Source organism: Myripristis murdjan, chromosome 14 (assembly GCF_902150065.1).
Source record: "Myripristis murdjan chromosome 14, fMyrMur1.1, whole genome shotgun sequence".
NCBI classification, from domain to species: domain Eukaryota; kingdom Metazoa; phylum Chordata; class Actinopteri; order Holocentriformes; family Holocentridae; genus Myripristis; species Myripristis murdjan.
Window position 1 is genome coordinate 14,909,148 of NC_043993.1, and position 22,867 is coordinate 14,932,014.

Genomic DNA, 22,867 nt, shown 5'->3' on the forward strand with positions numbered 1-22,867 from the left:
TGTGAGTTGCAAAATAAGTAGTGGGACACCCTACACACAAATGTGGATCTGAGACCTTAAGTCTGCCATTGGGGACAGGGTTAATATTTATCTATTGTTGTGGTAGCCTCGTCTTAACTGTTCTCTCTCCTTTCTTCAAGCTAAACCAACCTGCTGGTGCCACCATTCTGAAACTGTCAGTCAGCGATAAAGACTCCTCTAGAAATGGCCCTCCGTTTGAGTTTTGCATTGTGTCTGGAAATGACGGCAATTTCTTCTCTATCGACCAGACGGGAACTTTGAGGTCCAACAGTGTATTTGGACCTGAGGCACCCAGGGAGTTCACCCTAGAAATCCAGGTTAGAGATGATTGTTACTTTAACCACACAAAGTTGCACCTGGGAGCAGCCTCATTCTACAACAATCTTTCACCATTAGCCATTAAGTAGCTGCTGGAGCTGTTAAGGGTGAAATGCCTGCCTGAGGGAGACTTCAAAGGAAGTTGTTGTGGGAGGAGAGACTGTTTCTCAGTATCTGTCCCTGTCCTGATTTTCCCAGCGAGTCTAGGGAATAAAAAAAAAAAAAAAAGAGTCGCCTTCCACAGATTCATTAATCTAACTTTTGTAACATACTGCCACTACTTCCATAGTGGCATCAGGGGAGGAATTTCCTTTACTAATGACTGCATTTAATCAGTGCATAATTTAATGTTCTCAGCTGCACAGCTGTACTCATCCTTTGTTACTGTATTTTTTTGTTTAGCAATGCAGATGCTTAGAGGGTGAAAAACAAATTTGAGTGTGAACAGACAAAACGTAATCTTATCTTCTTTGACGTGACCTTCTACGGTGTACTGTGACTCTGGGCTTCAGTCTCTGAGTTTAGCATTTTTTTTTTCAGTTTTTTCATCTATTAAGTATTTAATTTTTGCTGATGTTTTGTTTTGTTCTTTCAGGCCAGTGACTCTGGTAAGCGTCCTCTTACCTCCTCCACCTGGGTGTTTGTGAGGGTCATTGGGAATAGTCAGTATAAACCCTCCGTCTCTCCCCTGGAGATCTTCATTGTCATGGTAACAGACGACTTCCCAGGTGGCCCTATTGGTCGGATCTACGCAACTGACCGAGACCCTAATGACGTTCTATCATTTACCCAGAAGCCTCAACTGAAGAGCATGTTCAAAATCAACAGACAGGATGGCAGCATTGTGGCTCTGCCAGGACTGGAACCTGGCAGGTAAAATCTATACAACACATTAGTACAAACACACGCATGCTGGAATTTTTTTGAGTTTGCAGAGATAAGGGAAAAACACTTTTTTCAAGTTGCCTGTTACTGTTGTCATGCCAAACTTCATAACTCCAGTTTTGTCTTTTTTTTTTTTTTTTTTTTTTTCATTTTTCACCTCAATTGAAACATTACCTGCCCATCTGTGGGCTGAAACAATTTTACAGACCTTGAGCATCTGAAACCCTTTTGAAACACCCACTGGATAACCTCAAGCCAAACACGAGGCTTTTTTCACAGCTCCTGAAAAGCTGACAATCTGGAGATACAAGGTTTTCATCCAACAGTGACATTTCTTTGATTCATGACTGTGTGCTTTTGTTTGCCTTCTCCCTCAGATACCAGATGAACGCCACAGTGAGTGACGGACGTTTCGCTGTGATAGCAGACGTGTCCATCCAGGTTGAGCAGGTGACAGATGTGCTGTTGCGCAGTGCCCTGACCTTGCGATTCAACTCCCTGTCCCCAGAGGACCTGCTCGCTCGTTATCTAAGCCAGATCAAACTAATGTTACGGGGCCTAGCAGGCTGGAAATGGTCACTAGGGCAACAGGATCCCCTCCACATACTCAGTGTCCAGCCAGTGATGGGGACACCTGATGTGGACTTGCTCATGGCCATGGAGAGGCCAGAGACATCAGGAAGTGGTGGGATGGGTGGGTTCTACTCACCCCAGGAGTTTTCCACGAGGCTGGAGGAGGCTGGAGCACAAGGCCAGTTTCGGGGGGTCCTTGCTGGGGCAGTTGTGGTGAGCCAAGCTTGCTCTGGGGAGCTGGAGTGTGGGGACAGGGTGTGTGAGCAGAGTTTGGTGATGGAGGGTAGCTCTCTGGTCACCTACAGCACAGAGAGGGTCAGCCTGGTGTCACCAAGGTTCAGCCGCACAGAGATCTGCACTTGCCCGGGTGAGCCCTGCACTCACACCAATGCTAGAAATTTCTACAGCTAGAGCTCTAACTGAGGCCAGCTTGTTGTCGTTCAGTGTCTTTGTGGGTTGCCTGTTAGTGTTTGACTTAAACATGAATTTCTGTCTTAAATGCCTTTTGGCGAAATGGCCAGTATTGCCCTCAAATATAAAAATCCTTGGAATCCTGTATATTTGTCATACATGTAGACATTTTTTTCTAAGTTTGATATTGTTACACTATGAAGGTTTTGTATTCTCATATTCATTTAATGCATACCCTCATCGAAACAGGAGGAACATGCCCCACCCCTCTTGAGCTTTGTGAAGGTCAGTCCTGTCCAGCAGACATGCAGTGTGTTCGTTCTGGTCCTACAGCACCATCTGTCTGCCAGTGTCAGCCTGACAGGCTAGACGAGTGTGCAGGTACAATTTAGTTGATGTCCTTTCAGATGCTACTTATTTCAAATGAGTAGATTTGGGCAGATTAATAGATAGATAACATTGCAGTGGGTTGATAATGATTTCTTTGTCCTTTTTAAAATATGTTTAATGATTTTACACCTGTGTCTCTGTGTTTTGTTAATGTGCACTGCAGGCCAAACCTCTCTGAGTTTCTCTGGGAACAGTTACATCAAGTACAGAGTAACAGAGAGTGGCCAGAGCGGAGAGATGAAGCTTGGCCTGAGGATCAGAACACTTCAGAGAAGAGGAGTCATCATGTTCACACGTGCCAACCCCTGCACCATGCTCAAGGTACAAACATGCATATTCACTCACACATAACACTTTGTTGTAGCTCAGTGTTAGATCTGCTCAGGGGACTATGCCTCTGAATTTCAGCAACTGTGTGATTTAGGCTTTTAATGGACAGGATTATTGTTCCTTTTCTTCCTCAGATTGAGGGCGGTCGACTCTGGTTCCAGTTGGACTGTGACAACACCCTTGGGATTATGGGAATCTCTGGCAGACCAATAAATGACGGCCTCTGGCATGCAGTTGCCTTGGAGCTGACTCGCAACTACACTCTCCTGTCGTTAGATGACAGCTATGTGGAGCGCCGCAGAGCAGCCAGAGCTCCTGTCCGCCTGTGGCCACTGGCACCAGATTCATCCTTCTTCTTTGGTGCTCAAGTGAGGCCACTGACTGGGCTAGGTGCGAGGCCCAGCGCAGGGCCAGGGAGGAGCCAAGGACCTGGGGATCGTGGTATGAGGGGCCCTCCGAGGGCTCAGGATGGGTTTCAGGGATGCCTTGGTTCCCTGATGCTGAACGGTAACGAGCTGCCGCTCCAAAATAAGAGAAGCCGTTATGCTGAGATTGCCGGGCTGAGTGAGGTCAAATTGGGTTGCGTGCTCTATCCAGATCCCTGTGTCAGTCAGCCATGCCTCAACGGAGCCATCTGCAGCAGCCTTCCCTCTGGAGGTCTGTGTGGATGTCAGAGTGAATCTGTATGGATGCAGCAGTCTTGTTGTATAAGCAATTGTGATTGCTTCAATAGAAAACACTTTTAATTCTTTTCATTATGTAGTTGAAGTGAAGGTTTACATACGTATTACCTTTTGACCAACTTTTATAAACCATCCAGACACTGACTTTTTTTCAAAGATACATGCATTTGACTTGAGAGTATTTGTTATTTACATGCAAAATCTATACTACTGATTCATAAACCTTGAACTTTAAGTAATTTCTTATGATATTACATAATATTGCATACCACGATACACGTTTGCTATCACATGTCTTTAATCTCTCCCCAACAGGCTTTGTGTGCAGTTGCAGCGCGGGCTTCACTGGGGGGCGCTGTGAAATCGAACTGACGTCCTGTATGCCAAACCCATGCCAGAATGGCGGGGACTGTAAGCCTGTGGGCAGTGCCTTCCTCTGTGGCTGTCCTAGAGGGCTCGGAGGACTTATGTAAGATAACACAGACTTAGTCACTCACTGGGCAGCCAGTACTGATGAATGCTGCAATTCTGCCTGTGTGCGTATGATGTCAATTAGAGTAGTAATGATTTAGAAATGTAATCTCACTCAGCACAAGCAACCGGAGGCACTTATTCGCTTTAACATCTACAATTTTGGTCTGCTCTCTTGCACACACAAATTGACAAACACATAGGTACACATCCAAACACACAGGAACATGCATATGACTCAGGGACACACATCCATGTAAACACACACACACACACACACACAAACAGACGCATTATCCTGCATTAGCCCTGCACCCATTATGTTTTTTGGTTGTTATTGTGTGAGTTAATGTAGTGTTTCTAATTTAATTCCATGTAATTTCAGTTGAAAAGCTTATAATCATTCTCCAATTGCCTTCTTAATTGCAGCTCAGTAATTGCCTTTGAAATCACCTCTCTGCTCATGCCATCTTTAGGTTGTTCAGTAGAGCTACCACTAGAGAGCAGTTCTCCCTCAAAGCAGAAAAAGCTTCTGTTTGTTTTATGTTTTGGACAAAGTGTTCAGTGCCCTTGTTGAAGTCAGATGAAACCAGATTGAGCCGACAGTTAACCAAGATTAACATGAAGAGGGAGCAGCAGATTTTGAATATCATTACCAGAACACTGATTGAAACTGTTGTCACACATGTGACACAAACAAACATCTGTTGAGTGCAATTGGCTATGAAATTGTCTCTCTTGCAAACTGAAAATTATATTGAATGTCACGCTGAAATGTGCATATATACAAAACAGTGGTGTATGGATGTGAAAAAGGCCCGATGGTGCCCCTTTTTCTAAAGCTAATCCATGATGAGAGAAATGCACCGCACTAACATTACACTACTAAATTCATGAAGTTAGTTAATAAATTAATAAAATGATTAATTCATGAGTAGATATCACTGGCTTGGGCTTTTTATGTTAGTTCCATGTGTTTAATTACTGCCTGTGCTTTTTTCATTAAAGTAAAACTTCTGATCTTGTTACAAGGAGCATCTGTACATTCCTCTCAAAATGTTCCTATCAAGAAAAAAAAAATAAAAAGAGAAGGGAAGTGAAGGGACTGCATTTTCTGTCTGTTGTTATACAGGAATGTGCTTGTTTGTGTTTGAGTGTGTTTGTATTTATGTGTGTGTGTGCAACTGTACATCTTTGCATGGAGGCATACTGTATTTCTTTGAGTCAGAGAGCATTTAAATGAGAATAATAAAGAAGACAAGAAAGTAACTCTCTTAACAAAATAAATGCACATTCATTATATATGATCTCCAAAGAATGTATTTTCTCTGTCTTCCTCTATAGTTTTTGACTCAGCATCACACTTTCATCTTCTTCCTGACTTCAACTTTTCTGTTCCTTTGCATGTGATTTATTTATGTCTCTATTTCTGCCTCTGCAGATGTGATGAGGATGTAAATGAGTGTGACCAGGAGGAGTGTGAGAATGGGGGAGAGTGTGTCAACACATTTGGCACATTCTACTGTAACTGCTCAGAGGGATTTGAGGGTCAGTTTTGTGGAGATCTAACCCCTGGAGACATGGGGGATGACACACAGGTACAGTATGAACAACCGTAATGAGCCCTCAGACACAGAAAGAGTGCTGAGACAGTTGAAATATACACAACTCAAGGCACAACATCCAAAATTGCCAAGGGTTTATTTAAGCGAGAACCCCTCTGAACTGACAGAAAATGTGGAATAAGCACACAGTTTATCAGTGCTTATTCCACTTTTTTTTTTTTTTTTTTTTGTCAGCTGAGTCCTGTCTCAAATCCTCACTTAAATTGACCCCCTGCAATTGTGTATAGTACACCTTTAAATTAAATTTTACTTAAGTCATGAGTATATGTTAAGAAATACCTAAAGCACTTAAGTACTTTAAGAGACAACCTTTAAGGAGTTACATATTTCACATTTCCTCCCAAAAAGATTTCTTGACTGCCTGAATTTGTTTGGCAAATGATTATTGATTGCCACAACAAAATTTAAATGGCCTGAAAGACAGTATGTCAACCCAGGCCAGGATGAAGTGCCAGCCTACACCCAACAAACAGCGCTGTCCATGGTTCTGAAACAACAGCTTGGAACCCATCTTACACCCACTTGCACAACTCAAGAGTCTTTGGTAGTTTCCATTTAGCGCAGTTGTCATTTCCCATCTAGCGCCCATGTTGTATAAATAGCAAATGCACTTGTGCCCATCTGTGCGCCCATGGGTGTTTTGCTGTTAAAATGAGGTGTGGTCTGGCGCATTGTTATATTGGGGCAGCTGAAAGCAACTGTGCGATTGACCAACAAAAATATTTCTGAAGTCAATGGCACAGTTTTCACAGTTACTTTAAGAGCGTATTATCAAGATAGTAACACATGCCTACATAGGTGGGTGCCAACATGAACACTCTCTGTACTTGTTATGCCCGCTTCACCTCAAGGGGCCTTGAAGGAATCCTGCTGTTGGCGTAGATGGTCTGCTTTTGAGCTTTCACTTCACGCGCAAGCAGATCCATTGCCTCTGCAAAGTAGTATTCCTTCTTACCTGGTAAATGTGCCAAACCACACCCTTGATTAATTACGAGACTAAGTAGAACACATTTGAACAGTGCACCTGGTGCAACGACCCTTTTTTCTGCCATTAGAATGGAAAGTGGACTTGGACACACCCTAGATGCACATGTGCCATACTCTTCAGACTGTGCACTAACATCATTAAAATAGTGCCCATAGCCCATAGTTTTCTTTTAGTACACATGTTTCATCTAGCCTATTTATCTCATTAACCTAAAGTAAACTCATTACATTGAAAAATGCATTATTTGTGATTAAAATAATGGTTGTTGGTATTGTAGCGAGCCCAACAGACATAGCATTTTGCTGTTTTCATGGGAGCGTAAACCCTTCTTATTGGAGCCTAGCTCCCACTGGTTCCCACATAACATGGTTAATCCTGGTTGCTCTGATGTGAAAATGAAAATCTCAGTGTACTGTGGTGCGGTACTTTTTGTCTTGTATATCTTCAGCTACCACAGCTAGCCCAATTAGTGGTTACATATGGTAACAGGAGGAGGATGGTGCTCTTACTCCATAAAAGCTTGTAGTTAGTTAAAATGTGACCTTGGTCTACATAGCCTGTCAGGCTGCATGCAGCACAGAGTCACAGGTTACCTTTGTTGTTAATAAATAGAAGACTATTGAACTGCAAGTGCAGGTATTCTGTTTGTTTGCTGTTGTTGGTACCTATAAAGACATCTGAAGGCAGGTATTGGTGGAAATAAACAGCTAATTAAAGCTCTCTCTCTTTTTTTAACTGTGTCCTACTTGACACATTTATTTTATTTAAATGTGAAGTTGTAAAATGAATCTCCAATTTGTACCATACTACAAGGCTGCAGGTGTGATTGTTGTAATCCTCTGGAATGATAAGTAGATAAAAGGTTAGGAACACTGCACATTATATATACTACTTTTAATTCTATTTGTTAGTCTGACAAAATGTTAATTCTATGTGTGGGCTAGCTGACTATTAATCAGAAAATGTGTTCCTTCACAAAATTGAGCTCAACTTATCGCAAAGTTTCACATTCACAGGTCTGGTGGTCTTTTTTTTTTTTTTTTTTTTTTTTTATTCTGTGGGATACGCATGAATTTACATACATCTCCTCCACAGGAGTGCATGTTGCTGGAGGCCACTATTCTCCATGCCCAACTTCAAGGTTGGAATGTGTGGAGAGAGAAACGAATTAAGAACCAATAAGTGTGGTTTAAATGAACTTCTGAATCAAACCCTCACCTGACATTGTTATCTTTTGCATACCCCTTGAATAATTTGAATGAGATGAATTTGTACTGCCATGGAAGAAATGCCAGGAACAAGTGAAAAACCTTTGGTCTCCAAAATGTCAACTTTTTTGTCAAATAAGAAAAATAGCCTTGTCTTTCACCTGATGGAAATACATTTTTTAAAAATATATTTTAATGGGTTTTTAAGCAACTTTACAAACCCAAGGGTTGCACAATAGTCTTAGCCTATGGGAGAGCATGAAATTGAAATCAAAACTTGACAATTATTTGGAATTGCTAGGTTTTCACCCAACAGCGACAATGTCTGCATTGCTTCCATTTTGATTAAATGATAGCATCAGTGTTTTCATGTTTCCCAGGCGGAGCCCCTGTCTTATGTCGGACCAGGAGAGATAATTGGCATTGGCGTCCTCGCTTTTGTCATCATTCTTCTCCTCATCCTCTTCATCGCCTTCAGGAAGAAAATCACCTTCAGGAAAGACTCAGACCCAGGCCCAGGGACTCAGGCCGTGATGGGCGTCTCAGCCATATCCACAGAGGCTAACTACATGTTGCACAAGACTGGCACAAGGGTGGAAGGGATTGAATTTAAAAATGTGCGTGTGCCAGGGTCACCAGGGGCCACAAGTAGCTACGGTGACGGGGGCGGAGTCACGGGGGGCCCTCCTCAAGTCATGGTACGTCCCACTACCCACTCACCACTACCTGGAGGACTCTGCAGTGAGGGCATGAGGGCTGTGGATGGTGACAAGACCTCCTCTTGTGAAAGGAGTCAGGTATGATTGAATTTGATGCAATAGGTTGTACTTGTGTTTGTGTGTGTGTGTGTGTGTGTGTGTGTGTGTGTGTGTGTGTGTGTGTGTGTCACAGACTGATCATAAGTGGGTGGGTTGGGCCATAACACATACGGAAGGGGATTCAGAAATATTGGAAATTAAGTGTTATCATTACTGTCTTCAGTTTAATTTTATCATGATGATACAGTGATATTGTTGTATTGGAATACACAGTTCTGTGGATTAAACTGATGACTACAACCACATTTTATTAAACAACTAACAAAATGGACCACAAAAAAAAAAAAAAAGAGCAGAAGAATTTTGTTTGACCTAACACTGAAAATAACAAGACTTTTCATTAGATTAAACTTCAGTTTAATAATTTAACATGATTCTGCATTCATGAGACATACCATGATATAACGATATCTTAAAAATATCCAAATGATTATCACAATAAATATTTCAGCCATGTCACCCACCTCTACTGGAGGATCACTTGCATACCTTGCACGCTTCTGTTATAGCCATTCTTCAAAATTCACAATTTACAGCCACTATGACCAAACATGGTGTGTTAGGGAAAGAAAACAAGGCTTTCAGGGATGAAAATCCAAAAATGTACCATTATTAACATGTTTCCCTTAATCATTTGGAAAGTTTTTATGCATGCCTGCTGTGCCTCTAAAAAATATGTTGCTCTCCAGTAAGTAAATATAAGAATTTCTTTTTTAGCATTTATAGCTAAATCTGCAGTAATCAAAATTAAGTGATTGGTCAATTTAAGTGATGCCATTTAGACCCAACTGGCATGGAATAAGCATGTTGAGTCTACATGGTTCTTGTAGTTTGCCCAACACGTTACATCCTTAGTCCACATTTTCTCTGTTGAGTTGAAATGGTACTCAGTTTTGTGATTTCAGTTATTATAGCTTAAATGTGATGTGGACAATGAGCTAACAAGGAGCAAAAAGCCATTTTTTTTTTCATTTCACTCTTTGCCTCAGTGAGTTGCTGTGTTTCTTTTTCTTTTTTCTTTTTTCTTTGTCTTCATCTCTACAGTTGAGCAGCTTCCTGTCAGACATGTCTCATGTCCGGAGCGGGGCTGGAAGGAGAGGCATTGCAGTGTGCAGCGTGGCACCCAACCTCCCATCAGCATCGCCCTGTCGCTCAGAACACAGCCCCTCCCACAAAGTGTCCTGGGAGGGGGAGGGAGCCAGGCAAGATGGGCAGGAGAGAGCCAGAGATGAGAGAGAGGAGGAATGGGAGCAAAGAGCTTACGAGCTGGAGAGAACACAGAGAGCTAACAGTCCACAGGGTAAGACTGACCATGATGTGCACCATGCACACACACACACACACACACACTCACTCTCACGTTCGTTATATGTCTATAGCTTCTGATTAAAAGACACAGATGACTGGGTACGCAGGGCATGAGCTCTTTGTGTTACACCCATAGCATCAACTTCACTGAGAGAACTAATTTCAAAGTGATCGATGCCTTTTGATCAAACATGAAGGAAAAGGGCCAGAATGAGCCAGGGGGCTTAAATTACCTTGACAGTTTTGCGCCTGTTAAGTAAATAGCCAACACTGTGAAGTCTGCCTACTGTGTGAGAACTGTACTACTGCCAAATCTAGCAGGGTCAGGCAGATCAACTGACTGAGGATAATATTTCACACTATCAAATACACTGCAAAAAATCCATCCTAAAGGACCATGCCAGTGATTTTTGGTTAAAGCACCCACCTAATAATGTTCTGCTTCTGCTACAGCAAAGTTGTCGCCATTCATAAGCCACAGAACATATAATTTGCTGCGTAAAGCAAACATTTCCCTGGGGACTGGTCATCACAATGCAACAGTGCTGCTGCTTTTAGGACAACTAAAGTGGACAACTTAATGATGGTAATTTGTAATTTGTTATACTGAGCTATATACATAAATATAATTGAATTGAATTGAATTCAATTCAATTGATGGTGATGGAAAACTGGTATGAAGAAAGTTTCAAGTCTCTGAAAGTTATTTTTCATGACATAGTAAAATGAATGGAATTCAGTGGCTGGATAAAAAGTAGGAAAAATGATGTCAGTATTCTAGATTTGACTGTTTGCTTCGGGAAAAAAATAGCAGAAACATTAAATATATACATTTTGTAGATATTATGTAATCATACAAAATCAGTGGTATGTTCCTTTCACAAGTCCTTCAGTCTCATTGGTGTTAAAATTGTATTTTTCTTAAAACAAGAAAATAAATCTCCCAGTGGGATGAGATAATCTCACTTGTTTCAAATGGCAATCAACTTATTTTCACAATTCCTTTGAATAAAGTACCATTTTCTTGACTTGAGTGGGCTGATCTACCTTATTATGTTTGTTTGAACACATTTATGCTCGGAGATGTTTGCAGTGTATAATGATCAAGGAGCTGATTTGCCTGTGAAGATTGCCAACGATATCCTTGGCTGCTTGCTTGTGAGGGGTCTGGCTCAACCACAGAAATAATTTGAGATAATTACATTTTGCATGGGAGAAAGAAATAGAGTCTTCTCCTTATTTTGTGTTTAAATAATGGCACACATTCCTCCAGCAGTGTTTTTTTTTTTTTTTCCACATATGAGGCTAATATAAAAAAAAAAAACTAATGCTTTTGATTTTGTTTGTTATTTTGTTTGAAGTCTTCAGTTAGAGTATAGTTTCTGTGCCTGGCTGCTAAGTTAAAGCTTATAGAGACACCTGTTCAGCCCACAAACAACTTCCAACTGGTTGAGCAAGTTTGAATTAAATAGGCTATGTTAATAGTAATTTAAACCTTTTAATAATAATATCATTTTTAAAAATATATTTGTTAAAAGGAATTTTACGTTGTATGTGTAGCCTAAACAGTTCTGCGAGCGTGCCCTAAAATCCATAAGCAGTCATGATACAAAACCAGTGAGAGAAACACCAGAATATCTTTCACAAATCAATGTTTTCCCATGGGATGCAATTCCGACCATGCCGAGTAGCTTTTCCAAACATCTTGTTGACAGTCACAAGTGGGCAAGTGCTCTACTGAAAATATGTCTCCGTCAACCCTGAAGTGTAAATTTGACAACAAAAACCGTCGGTTTAACTGTCTGGACTGGCAAATACTTGTTTATTTTCACTGCCATCTACAAATGCCAAACCACTGTGTTTAAATTGCAATATGTGCGTTGCGGTTGTTTAAGAATACAATATTCAGAGGCACCACTTTGAGAAACGCGAAAGCTTTTGGGCAAATTTTCCCGAGGCATCACGGAAGAGGGACACATAAATGCAGATTTTGACTCTGTCATATTACGGCGTATCTCCCTCGTGTAGAGAGCCACAGCTGCTTCAATTCGTTTATCCTGGATGTCGGCAAAGAAGAAAAAGCCATTCAGAGACTTCAAAATTGTAAAGAATGCAACTTGGCCATCATGAATGAGCTGATCAGGGTCAGGGTCAAGTTCAAAAGTGAAAAAAATTAACATTGCTATTTTTTTTTTTTTTTTTTTACTACATTCATTACCAAAAGCTTAAGAAAAGAAAGGTTTTCAATAGGCTGCTGAAAATGACTGGCCGTATGTACATTTCCTGGCTTTAAAATCTGGCCCAACTCAATTTGTAGTTGAATGGCCCTGCTATAGAGCCTTAAATATGAACTGAAATGTAATTCAGTTTTCACCCCCTTTGAAACTGCCATGTAAGTAGTCATTATATAATTTGGTTAACAAGGCTCTCACAACCAGTGTAGAACTCGTAGCTCTGAAAAGCAATGCCTTACTCATTACCCATTTCAAAAAATACTTATTACTCTCTATTTTACCTTTCATTATGTTACTTTTACATGCTGTGAAAACTGATAATTGTGTCCTGCGGGGGAAAAAAAAAAAATCTGGATAACTCCATTACCTCGCCTGTGCACTTACATGTGAAGGGTCAGTGTAATCAACCAGAATTGATGTGTTATGTTCTTGTCCTATTTTTTTTTCTTTATTTTTTTCAATAAAGTCAAAGCAGTCGGAACACTTCCACCCAGAGAAAGATAACTTTTTTAACTATTTCTCATCTAAGTTAGTTTTGTGGAGGTGGTATATTTTCTTCATATAATTCAACTTCAGTTTAGTACTTGGAGTGGGTGATAACAAAGTATATTTTTGTTATCACCCGGCAGTGTTCACAGTGTGTTCTCTGTTAGTGAAATCTTCATGTTGCTCTTCAGCGTTGTTCGTCAGACGCAGATATTACCCAACATCTTTCATAACTCCATCTCGTTCACTCTTGCCAGTGGGGTTTCATCTCCACCAGGCAACAATATTAAAATCCTATTGTTTGCATAATACAGCCTCCAGTGGGGGCTTCCATGCTATTAATTATTGTTTCCTTCCCGTGGGAATGAAAATGGGTTGTGTCATTCTTTTTTTTTCCTTCCTTCCGTGTGAGTGCGTGTGTGTGTGTGTGTGTTTGTGTGTGTGCGAAAGAAAAACTCATGCCCCAGGGGTAACACTTAGCATTAGTTTTCACTGATTAATACCTAATTAATTAGTATTTAAACATTAAGTAACTATGTGTTAACATGTTAACTATGTGTTAATCACGGTCAACAGACATGCTGAATAATGTATAAATAAATAATAATTAACTATTATTTGCACTGTCAGTTTGTCATCAGTTTACACTGCTAACTGCCATTTTAACCCTCAAGCGACCAACATATTTTGCATACACTAATGTCCAGCTGGGTCAGAACAGCTGGGGCTCTTAGAAAGATCACAGATCATGGCTAGAATTGGTTGCTTTTATATCTAAACATAACTACCCCATTATTCCTTATGAGGGAATAACCTTGTAACAATGGTATGGTGCAGTGGTATGGTATGGATGGTATGGTAAGGATCTCTAAAGTAACCATTAATATGTGAATAAGAATATATTTCTGGTGTCAGATATGACCTCAGTTGCTCACTGGAGGGTCAATTAATTTGAAAAGGTTTTAGTTATTTATTAATGAGTAAAGTGAGTAAAATGCTAATGAGTGGTCTAATATGTATACACTAGTCAATAAGTGACATACTGACTAGCAAGGGAACATATTGCTGGTTAATGTGTCATTACTTGCTGCCTCATGAATAAATGAAATATTAATGAATAATTAAGTACGTGGCAAGCATTTTATGAGCAAACCAGGTCCCACATTATCTGGAGTTTGTGACTGTGATTTCCGATATCAGAATACATATATAAGAATAATGTTCTTCATGATGTTTTGCAAATAAAACTAGTTCAGTTTAAGCTTATTTACTCAAATAATTTTCCGACAAAATCCTCAGGCAGAGAAGTCACAGTATTGGGCCCAGATTGCAGGCAGCACCACCCCCTCAAATTCAAATGAGCTAAACCCGCTGAGTGGAGACTTTCCAGTTCAAATGCTGCAAACTTTCCTAACCAGAATGAAATAGTTAACAAAATTGCTTTTAAGAGGGAATGTTTTTGTTTTTTTTTTTCTATGTGTGAAGATGCAGTTACTATTTGTAATTTGTATTTGTAACCCCAAAAAATAAAAAAAAATAAACAATGAAAAATAATGTTAGCTTGCATCATCTTTAATAAGGAAAATTAGAAATCCAATTACATGATGCTTTAAGAATAAGAACTTAGTTCCCACATCTTGATTGGCTACATATAAATAGCCCTTCTTTTTCATGATACTTTTTCATCATGCTTTATTCACATATTCATAAAAGAACTGAAACCCCATCTCTTCAATGTCGCATATCAATAACCCCATCCACCATTTGTTGTTGTTGTTGTTGTTGTTGTTGTCGTATTACTATGGTATCACCATAACTGAATTAAGCCTTCATAAGAGAATCGTAATGGGAAGTGATGCATGCACTGGATGCACCTTTCCTTAAGAAATGTGGAAGTCGTCACAATGACAGGAGGACTGCCAGAGAAGGGGTTTGGAAACAGATGTACTCACTGACCTGTGTGTGTTTGTGTGTGTGTAGTGGAGGTGTCTGACCTGGTGGAGGAGGTGACATGTTTCTCAGACACCACCTCTGAGGCTCACTCCCTCAGCTCCTACACATCAGAGTCTTTTGATGACAACGGTAAGAAGCAATCCATCACTCTGTCCTCACTGTTCAAAATGAATTAACCGAGCATAGAAACAGCATACTTAGTGGCTTTATTCCAGTGCATTAACCTGTGTGTTAACATATGGAAAAGAGGACAATAATACCAGTGTGAGTGCTTCATGAAAAGTCCCACTAATGCAGCCAAACTAGCATATGATTAATACAAATGTAATGTACTAATGGAATGTTAATGCACAGATTCATTTTCATGAGTATTGCTGCTCTGAATTGTATAACCTGTCTTTGTCGAAGAGCACTCATGTTACATAGTTTTTTTCTCCCCCATGTGGCTAAATATAACTGGGTAGATGCCAAACACACTAATGATTGTGTGCACGTGTGTGGGTGTGCGTGTGTGGGTGTGTGTGCTCAGCTTTGTTTTCTGTCCAATTACTGTGGCTATAAAGGAAGCAGGAGTCCTCCTCAGTCTTGTGCAAATTATCTCTTTCACTCTCCTTGCAGACGCACACACATACACAAACACACACACACATGCACATGCACAGGCACACATTGATCCATACAAATGTGTTGGTGGCGACCCTGTTCTAAACACGTGTGCACACACATGCCCACACACACATTTCCCTTCCAGTCATCTCAGTCACACCCAGTGCATGTAACCGTATCCTATTCATGAATGCACTGACATTGTTTGTTGTTTCTTCTGCTCCTGTTCTCTTTCCTTATTCCACCTAGCCTCCATAGTGACAGTCATACGTCTAGTCAATGATGCTGTTGATAATATTGAAAGTGAAGGTATGAAAGAACACCTTTTCTAAAGATTGTTACTGTCTTTGTTCCACCTGTTTGCCTTTGTGCCCGTCTACGTATTTCAAGGTGTTATTTCAATAGTGTAGATTATACTGAACATAGACAGCAGCCAAGCCTGTATTACACAATGCCCTGTCTTTATAGAAAAAAATGATGTCCTACTTGGCTTTCTAATGTTTAGTGAGCTTCTGACACTGGATCTCTTTGTGTTTCCATCTGTTTCTCTTTTTTTCCTGTGTTTATCTCTTTATCTTCCTCTCTTTGTTATTTTCTCTCCCCCTTTGTAGTGTCAAACATGGGCAGAGAGCAGTGTTGCAACAGCCCCGGTGAGTGAGCTGCAAAACAACTTAGTAAAATTTGCATAACTCCTTATAAACGCACTGGCCCCACTTTTCCTCTCAATCTGTGATCCCAAACCAATTTGAATTCCTTTATCATTTCTTTGGACGTTCAAAAGTCAGTATTTCTTTTTGTCCCAGCTCTGTTTTTGCCAGTTTATAATAATCCAATACTGAGCAATGGACCATGGTGCAATATTACATAGGTTCAAAGCAATTTTGATTTTATATTTACCATGATAAAAACGTCCTTTGTGATATTTTAGGGAACTGCATGAGAGAGTCACTCTGGATACCAAGTAGGCTCCTTACATCACAGATGTTTCATTGAATTAGGCTCACAACACATTTAGAAGGTTCAGTAGGAAATTACAGCATCCTTGAATCAACACTCAACACTAAAAGCTGGTGTGTCCTCAGCAAAGCTATAACTATGCTACTGTGACTACACCTACATGTAGCTATACACTAAGCAGAGTAAAAGCACACACATTTTATTTAAATCTTAACCTGCTGATGAGCAGAAAAGGAAGCACAGAACAAATAGAGCCCACACACAGCAAGTTGCTGTGAAGGTGCATTTATGCTGTACATGTGATGCTTACAGCAAGGCTGCCTCACAGCAACAAAGACCCAGTTTTGACTCCCTCAGATGTTTCTAGGTGAAGTTTGCGTGGTTTCCTTCCACAGTTCAAACACATGCTTCTCAGCTGCACTGGAGACTTAATTGCTCATAGGCTGTCCAGGACATTTCTCTGCTTTTTCCACGCAATGCATGCTGGGATATGCTCTCATGGTTAAAACAATGAATGACATGACTGCACATTCATTCATGGCATTTTGAGCTCCCTGTGATTCATCAGACATTGATTTTACATCCAGTCTACATGCCAATGAAAATTTCCATCCTAGCCTTCATTTTCAGCAATAGCTTCGTGCAACAAATGACCATATTGTGTAGAAACAGCCCACTCAGCTGTTCAGGAAAGGCATTGTACCAATAATATCTAACCCTAAAAGTAGAGCTGACCCTGCTGGCGTGAAACTATCCACTCAGCATTTTAGAAGTCAAGCTGCCTCATTTAACACTAAGTTTAAAACAATTATAAAAAGAACTGGGGACAGTGTAACTACAGTAGCGATGCCATCATAAGACCATAACATCCCACAAATTTGCCTGAAATGATGATATGATATATCTATATGAAGTGATAGATGTGCACACAAATCCCCAACTACCACTTTCTATAGAGTGTACACTGACTTTCCAGCCTCACTGATTGCTTGTCATCTGGCACCACTGACCTTGAACCACAATATTTCTAGAATAAAATGCCTTTAGAGCCCTATTTTTACTCAGTTGCTAGATTGGGCACTCCAGTCTTAAAACAATATTAACTAGGTTAACTAAGCATTAGCTAGATAACAAGTCTGTGTAGATCTGAGCAATATATCAACACTGATTATGTGGTATAAGACTTCAAATTGTCTAGTATTTTGGGTATATTCATTTGATATTGTGTATTTGTTGCTTTTTCCTGGTTTTAAAGGCAGTATTACAGCAAAGGGATACAATTTTTGTGAATCTATTTTGTTATTGACTCTACCTGCTTGGTCATCATATCCACATTACTGATGATTGATTATAAAAAAAATTTCTATGTGTCAATATCTTATCAAAACACCAGTAGTCATCCCTAGAATATGTGCCTCTGACAGCCAGTATTATTTCAGAGGGAATTAAATGCCTAGACAGAATCAGAAATAAGTTATTTTTGTCTAGTAGGTATTTCTAAATAACTATCATTTAGCCTACCAGATGTTTCTGTGTTAATGCAACTCAGAGAACACTAATATTAGGGCAGCTGTCAAAACTCTGTGCTGTGGATTCTCATAAAATAATATCATTGTGTATATGCATCTTTGCTTGTATTTGTATGCTCAGGTCTGCCCATTTTATAAGTTGTATTCATACCTGTTATCACTGGAAATGGGATCTGAAATTATTATTATTATCATTTTCCGTGTGACAAATCAGTAATGCACCTTGTGTGAGTTTGCATTAGACTGTATGCGCATGTGCACGTGCACTCCAGGTGTGTTGTATTTATGTGTATGTTGTTTTGTGTGTGTATCTACTGTATGTTGTTTGTTTTTGCATCCACTGGCAATAAGGTAACTGGACCTCTGCCAGCCTCTCTCTCCAGCTATCTAATGTGTTTCCTTCCATGTCATAATTCACCATGTCGCTCTGCCTTCAGTTATTTTTATGAGAAGTGCTTTTCATAATCAAAGGCCTCCTGTCCCATGAGATATTTTGCTTTGTTTTCCACTTCACTGACAGCAAATCGCCACCTGCGGAGCAAAGATGAGATTTGTGTAGAGTTCGTCAAAGAGTACATTGTGGATTGTAAGAATGTTAATTTATATTTCCCCCCCATCTTCACCTGAACAATTTCTCCACTAACTCAGACACATCCCAGCAGCATGGCATGCAGTAAGTGCTCCCAAATGTTGATGGTTTGTTAAGGGGCCAGAGAGATCAGATAGCAAGGCATTGTAGGTGTGAAGATTTTCATATCCATCATATGCGCAAGTATCTTGCATTATATACCAGGTGCTGGCATAGCCAATGAAGTGTACTCTGCATCCCACACAGACTGTGACCTCTCTGGTTCCCCATACTTAATCAATATGATATTTTTTCCGCTCTCATCTGATTAACCTGCATGGTGTAGTTTGTAGGTAGTGGGGACATTTTTGTTATGCAGTGTGCCCCACACACACACACACACACACACACACACTTTTCCAAATGCCATACATTTGACAGCATGAATTTAGAAAAGGAATTTGGTTGGTTGGTTTTATTTATATCTAGCATCACTTTATTTTAATAGTGCACTGTTAACTCTCAACATTAGATATTTAATACATTCAAGTTTAAGTCAACCAATGTATCAGCTGCCTGTCAGCAAGAATTGTTTCAGCAGACTAGCTGACAGATATTTTCAACTATCAACAAATTGAAATAAATTATCTGTAATTTACTAATACCAAGTTCTCCCCTCTGCTCAGTGGGCACTGGGATAGGCTCCAGCACCCTGCAACCCTAATTAAGATAAGCAGCTTGGAAAATGAATGAATTAATGAATACCTGAAAGTCGATTGTCGAGTACCCCTGATCAAATTACTATCAACAGATGGTTGGTTGGTTGTCAACTTTGGTTAGGATTAATTTCTTCAGAAAGACTTTATTTGGACTGTCGAGTGTTAATATTGACCATAGTATTGACTTTCTATCAACTTCTTTATGTTTTTTTCTATCGATGATAATCAACAAATTGACTGAAGCCTGCTGATTAGCACATAAGATGCATTTATCGTCTGCTAGGAGTTGGTTTAGAACATGGTAGTCGCATGTTGAGGCAAATCTTGTTGACAGTCCTAACCCTGAGTGCAGCCGTTGTGCACACATGCGCATACACGTGTAAACACGAACACATGCAACAACCAATACTTATAGGTAAACAAGTGGCACACACATAAATCCCATGATCAAAGTGGAATAATCTCAGTTTCATCAATGCATTTTAGCAGTGTCAACATTTTGGCCTAATAGCCTCTCATCAGAACAGTGACATGCCCAAAATAACATAGTGAAACTGAGATGAGGTCATTTTGCTGTCAAGATGTGTGTGTGTGTGTGTGTGTGTGTGTGTGTGTGTGATATCTGTTTACCTTTGGGAATTGGATGTTTGAACTGTATGACATTGGTGTTGCACCAAAATACAAATACCGGGCATGTGCATCTGTTCATCGATTAAACCAATACACAGCTCAGATGCAGACAACTGAAAAACTATGTATACATCACACAAAGTAGAAGTAAGAACTTCAAGCGATCAAGGGAGTAAACATAAATAAAAATGATCAGGAAGAAACGCATCAGTTATGTTATTCATTAATGTACAACATTTTTTTTTAACAGATTTTTTATTTTCTTATCTTTTTTGTTTTGTTTTAATAAGTTTGTAAGAAGGTGAAATCCAAGTTTTGGGACCTCTGAATGTGATCCTATTCTGGATTTTGAGGGACAAAGATGCAATCTACAGCAAAGCTTGCATATTGTAAATAGAATATTAGGTATTGTAAATTAATATTAGGTGGTGTTAAAGGTGTTAAATCTTTTTAACACCTTCAGACAGCAACAAATAAATTTGTGAACATTTTAAGCTGAGCCACTCCAGTAGCTGCTACTCAAAAGCTGATTCAGCTGTGCCAACTCACTTACCTCCTCAAGATTAGACTGTGATGATTACTGCCACTTTAGAAGAGAAGTTATTTATTGATTTGATCCTCAGTGTGGCACCTTGCCAGGCTGATCCTGTTGGAAAGTTAAGCAATATGCTCCCCTTGTCACAATACATAAAACAGAAAGGCTGTTTTATTATGTTTTTTTTATAAACCATATTCATCTACTGATTTGGCAGCAGTGGATGAGACTTGTTACAATTCTCAGTTATCTTCAAGGTCGGAAATGGTCAAACCAGAATTGTAATCCTAATAGTTTTGATTAAAACTCCTCTCTTAATTCCTGTTTCGCAGTCCTCAGTTTCACATTTCTGACCTTTTTCTTCACCGCGAAATCGACTTTCTCACTGAAGCTGATCCTTGCATTTTAAAGAAAATGTGTCTTTATTCTGTTCTTGATTTTTTCTTTGTCCTTTTCCTTTTCTGTCCAGCATACCACTGGGAGTCCTCCAGTCAGTCTTCTAGCTGGTTGTCACCATCACGTCTGCGGCCCCCAGAGGTGGGGTCCCATTACGACCTCAGCGACACCCAGCAGTCCATCAGACGGGGAGGTAGCACACGCTCCCTCCAGCTGGACTACAGAGTGACAAGCTATGGCGGGGACAAAGGCCAAGAGCGAGGTCATGAGGCCGGGAAGCGGACCTTCCAATGGGAGAGGAACCAGTCCGGCGAGTGGGTAAAGAGGCACACACCGGACAGAGATGAAAAGAGAAAGCACGTCGGGCAGCAAAACAACAAGAAAAGCAAAGACACGGGGGCACGTGAAGACCACAGAGAGCACCAGAAGGCACAAGAGTATGACAGCTGTGAAGACAGCTCCTCGCCCGTGTACGAGGAGTACCGAGAGCCCAGCCAGGACACACAGCCAAACCAAGATCCGGAAAGCCTTTATGACACTTTGCCCCCAACCCGCCGAGCCTACGAGGGATACCCATCCAGCCCCCCGGGCCTCAACCTGCACCCGGCCCAGCTGCTGCCTCCATTGCGGGCTTGGGATGGACAAACTGAAGGATGGAGAGGATCAGAGGAGGATCATGGAGGCTCTAGTGGTCTTGGGGGGTCCGGGGATGAGCTGGAGAGACTCCTGAACCTGGTGTCTCTCCGGGCCAGAAGAGCCACACGGATAAACCGAGCCTCCACTGGATCTGAACCCACAGCAGGCTGGGACGGATTTTAATCACCAGACAGTTTAAAACAATTCAATATGTATTTATACTCTCATTTAAGAGAAAGAATGACCCTCTCTGGTTATACTTGACATTTATAATACTAGACATTTGTCCAGCATCTAAAAAATATTCAAAGAGAACACTACCATCTGTAATTTTATTATTACACATTATTACCCCACTGGAAACAAGTATTAATCCACCACCAAACCACTGGCTTATTTATAGGATAGGTGAATAAGAAGAAATACATGTGTTCTGCCTCTACCTGTGCTGCATGAGAGTGAGCTGAGCCTGGCTGTGAATAAACGCTATAACATTTATTATTACTGAAACCACTGTGGCGCAGCATCTGTTAACACCCGACTATGAAAGAGGACAGTTTTTCCTCTATTTTATGATATGGTAGCCATGTATGTGCATTGTTGTCACTGCATTCCATTTGATGGCAGGGCAACCGATGCACACACACACACACACACACACACACACACACACACACACACACACACACACACTCTTTTTTTTTTTTTTTTTTTGCGTCAACAGTATAATAGTTTGATTTACTGACACACTAGGGGTTACTGTGGAGCTATTATTGCACGTCCCAGGCTTAGCTTCAGTGTTGCTATTATGATCATGATGCCAGGTGATATTTATTTTTTATGTAATTATTGTATTATTATTTATTTAACTCCCCATTTGTCTAGTTATTTATGAGGCTGCCCATAACCACAAGCACCAGAGGTACCTTGTTCATGTAGCCATGAGTAAGTACTATAAGTAATGTAGCACTTTTTAAAAAATATGTAGTACAGTATCCACAGGGAAAGTCAGCATGCAGAACTTCCAGCTCAGTAGCTTTGTCCTCTGAGTAATATTTCCGCACATTACTCCTATTCCACTACACTTGTATAACCTCTGCACTGATGTAAATGCGATGCTTGTAAGGCTTCACTTTTCAACGCACAATCTGACATCACTGTCAATACACATTATGGCATACCTATTGTATCACAGTGTAAATGCAAATTCATCCCCAGGCTGCATATAACAACTACATGAATCGAAATAAACGTTCCTTTGCTGTTCAGGTGACAGTCTTATATCTCCAAAACTTTTCAGAAACGGAGATAAAACATTGTCTTCAGCTTGAACACCATACATGTTTTAACTTTATCCAAGGGGGGTTTGAAAGCTTTCAGAATAAAGAATTGTGGAATTGTCTCAACCCATAGAGAATTGTGCTTACATAGCAGTAAAAACAAGAAAATCACCTAAATGTTTAACATGACAACAACAATTTTGCATGCAGATTGTTGGAAACAAGCAAATCAAACAGGTGGCAGGCAACTCTGATAGTAACCTGGAAATGTTAAAGCAGGAACTCGATAAAAATGGCTCATCAGCATAA

General features: G+C 40.3%; 1 protein-coding gene across 1 annotated transcript in view; it reads left to right on the forward strand.

Annotated features, from left to right (window-relative positions):
• Nucleotides 1-21,790, forward strand: part of fat3b (FAT atypical cadherin 3b) — an 83,346-nt gene extending 61,556 nt beyond the window's left edge. Inside the window, exons 39-53 of the mRNA XM_030068246.1 lie at nucleotides 141-338; nucleotides 935-1,212; nucleotides 1,602-2,164; nucleotides 2,461-2,589; nucleotides 2,762-2,919; nucleotides 3,063-3,585; nucleotides 3,927-4,080; nucleotides 5,524-5,680; nucleotides 8,284-8,700; nucleotides 9,766-10,021; nucleotides 14,730-14,831; nucleotides 15,558-15,617; nucleotides 15,920-15,958; nucleotides 18,315-18,380; nucleotides 20,716-21,790. Of these exons, the coding sequence (XP_029924106.1) occupies nucleotides 141-338; nucleotides 935-1,212; nucleotides 1,602-2,164; nucleotides 2,461-2,589; nucleotides 2,762-2,919; nucleotides 3,063-3,585; nucleotides 3,927-4,080; nucleotides 5,524-5,680; nucleotides 8,284-8,700; nucleotides 9,766-10,021; nucleotides 14,730-14,831; nucleotides 15,558-15,617; nucleotides 15,920-15,958; nucleotides 18,315-18,380; nucleotides 20,716-21,461 (3,846 nt within the window). The 3' untranslated portion in view covers nucleotides 21,462-21,790. The remainder of the gene's footprint in view (nucleotides 1-140; nucleotides 339-934; nucleotides 1,213-1,601; nucleotides 2,165-2,460; nucleotides 2,590-2,761; nucleotides 2,920-3,062; nucleotides 3,586-3,926; nucleotides 4,081-5,523; nucleotides 5,681-8,283; nucleotides 8,701-9,765; nucleotides 10,022-14,729; nucleotides 14,832-15,557; nucleotides 15,618-15,919; nucleotides 15,959-18,314; nucleotides 18,381-20,715) is intronic.
• The last annotated feature ends 1,077 nt before the right edge of the window (nucleotides 21,791-22,867 follow it).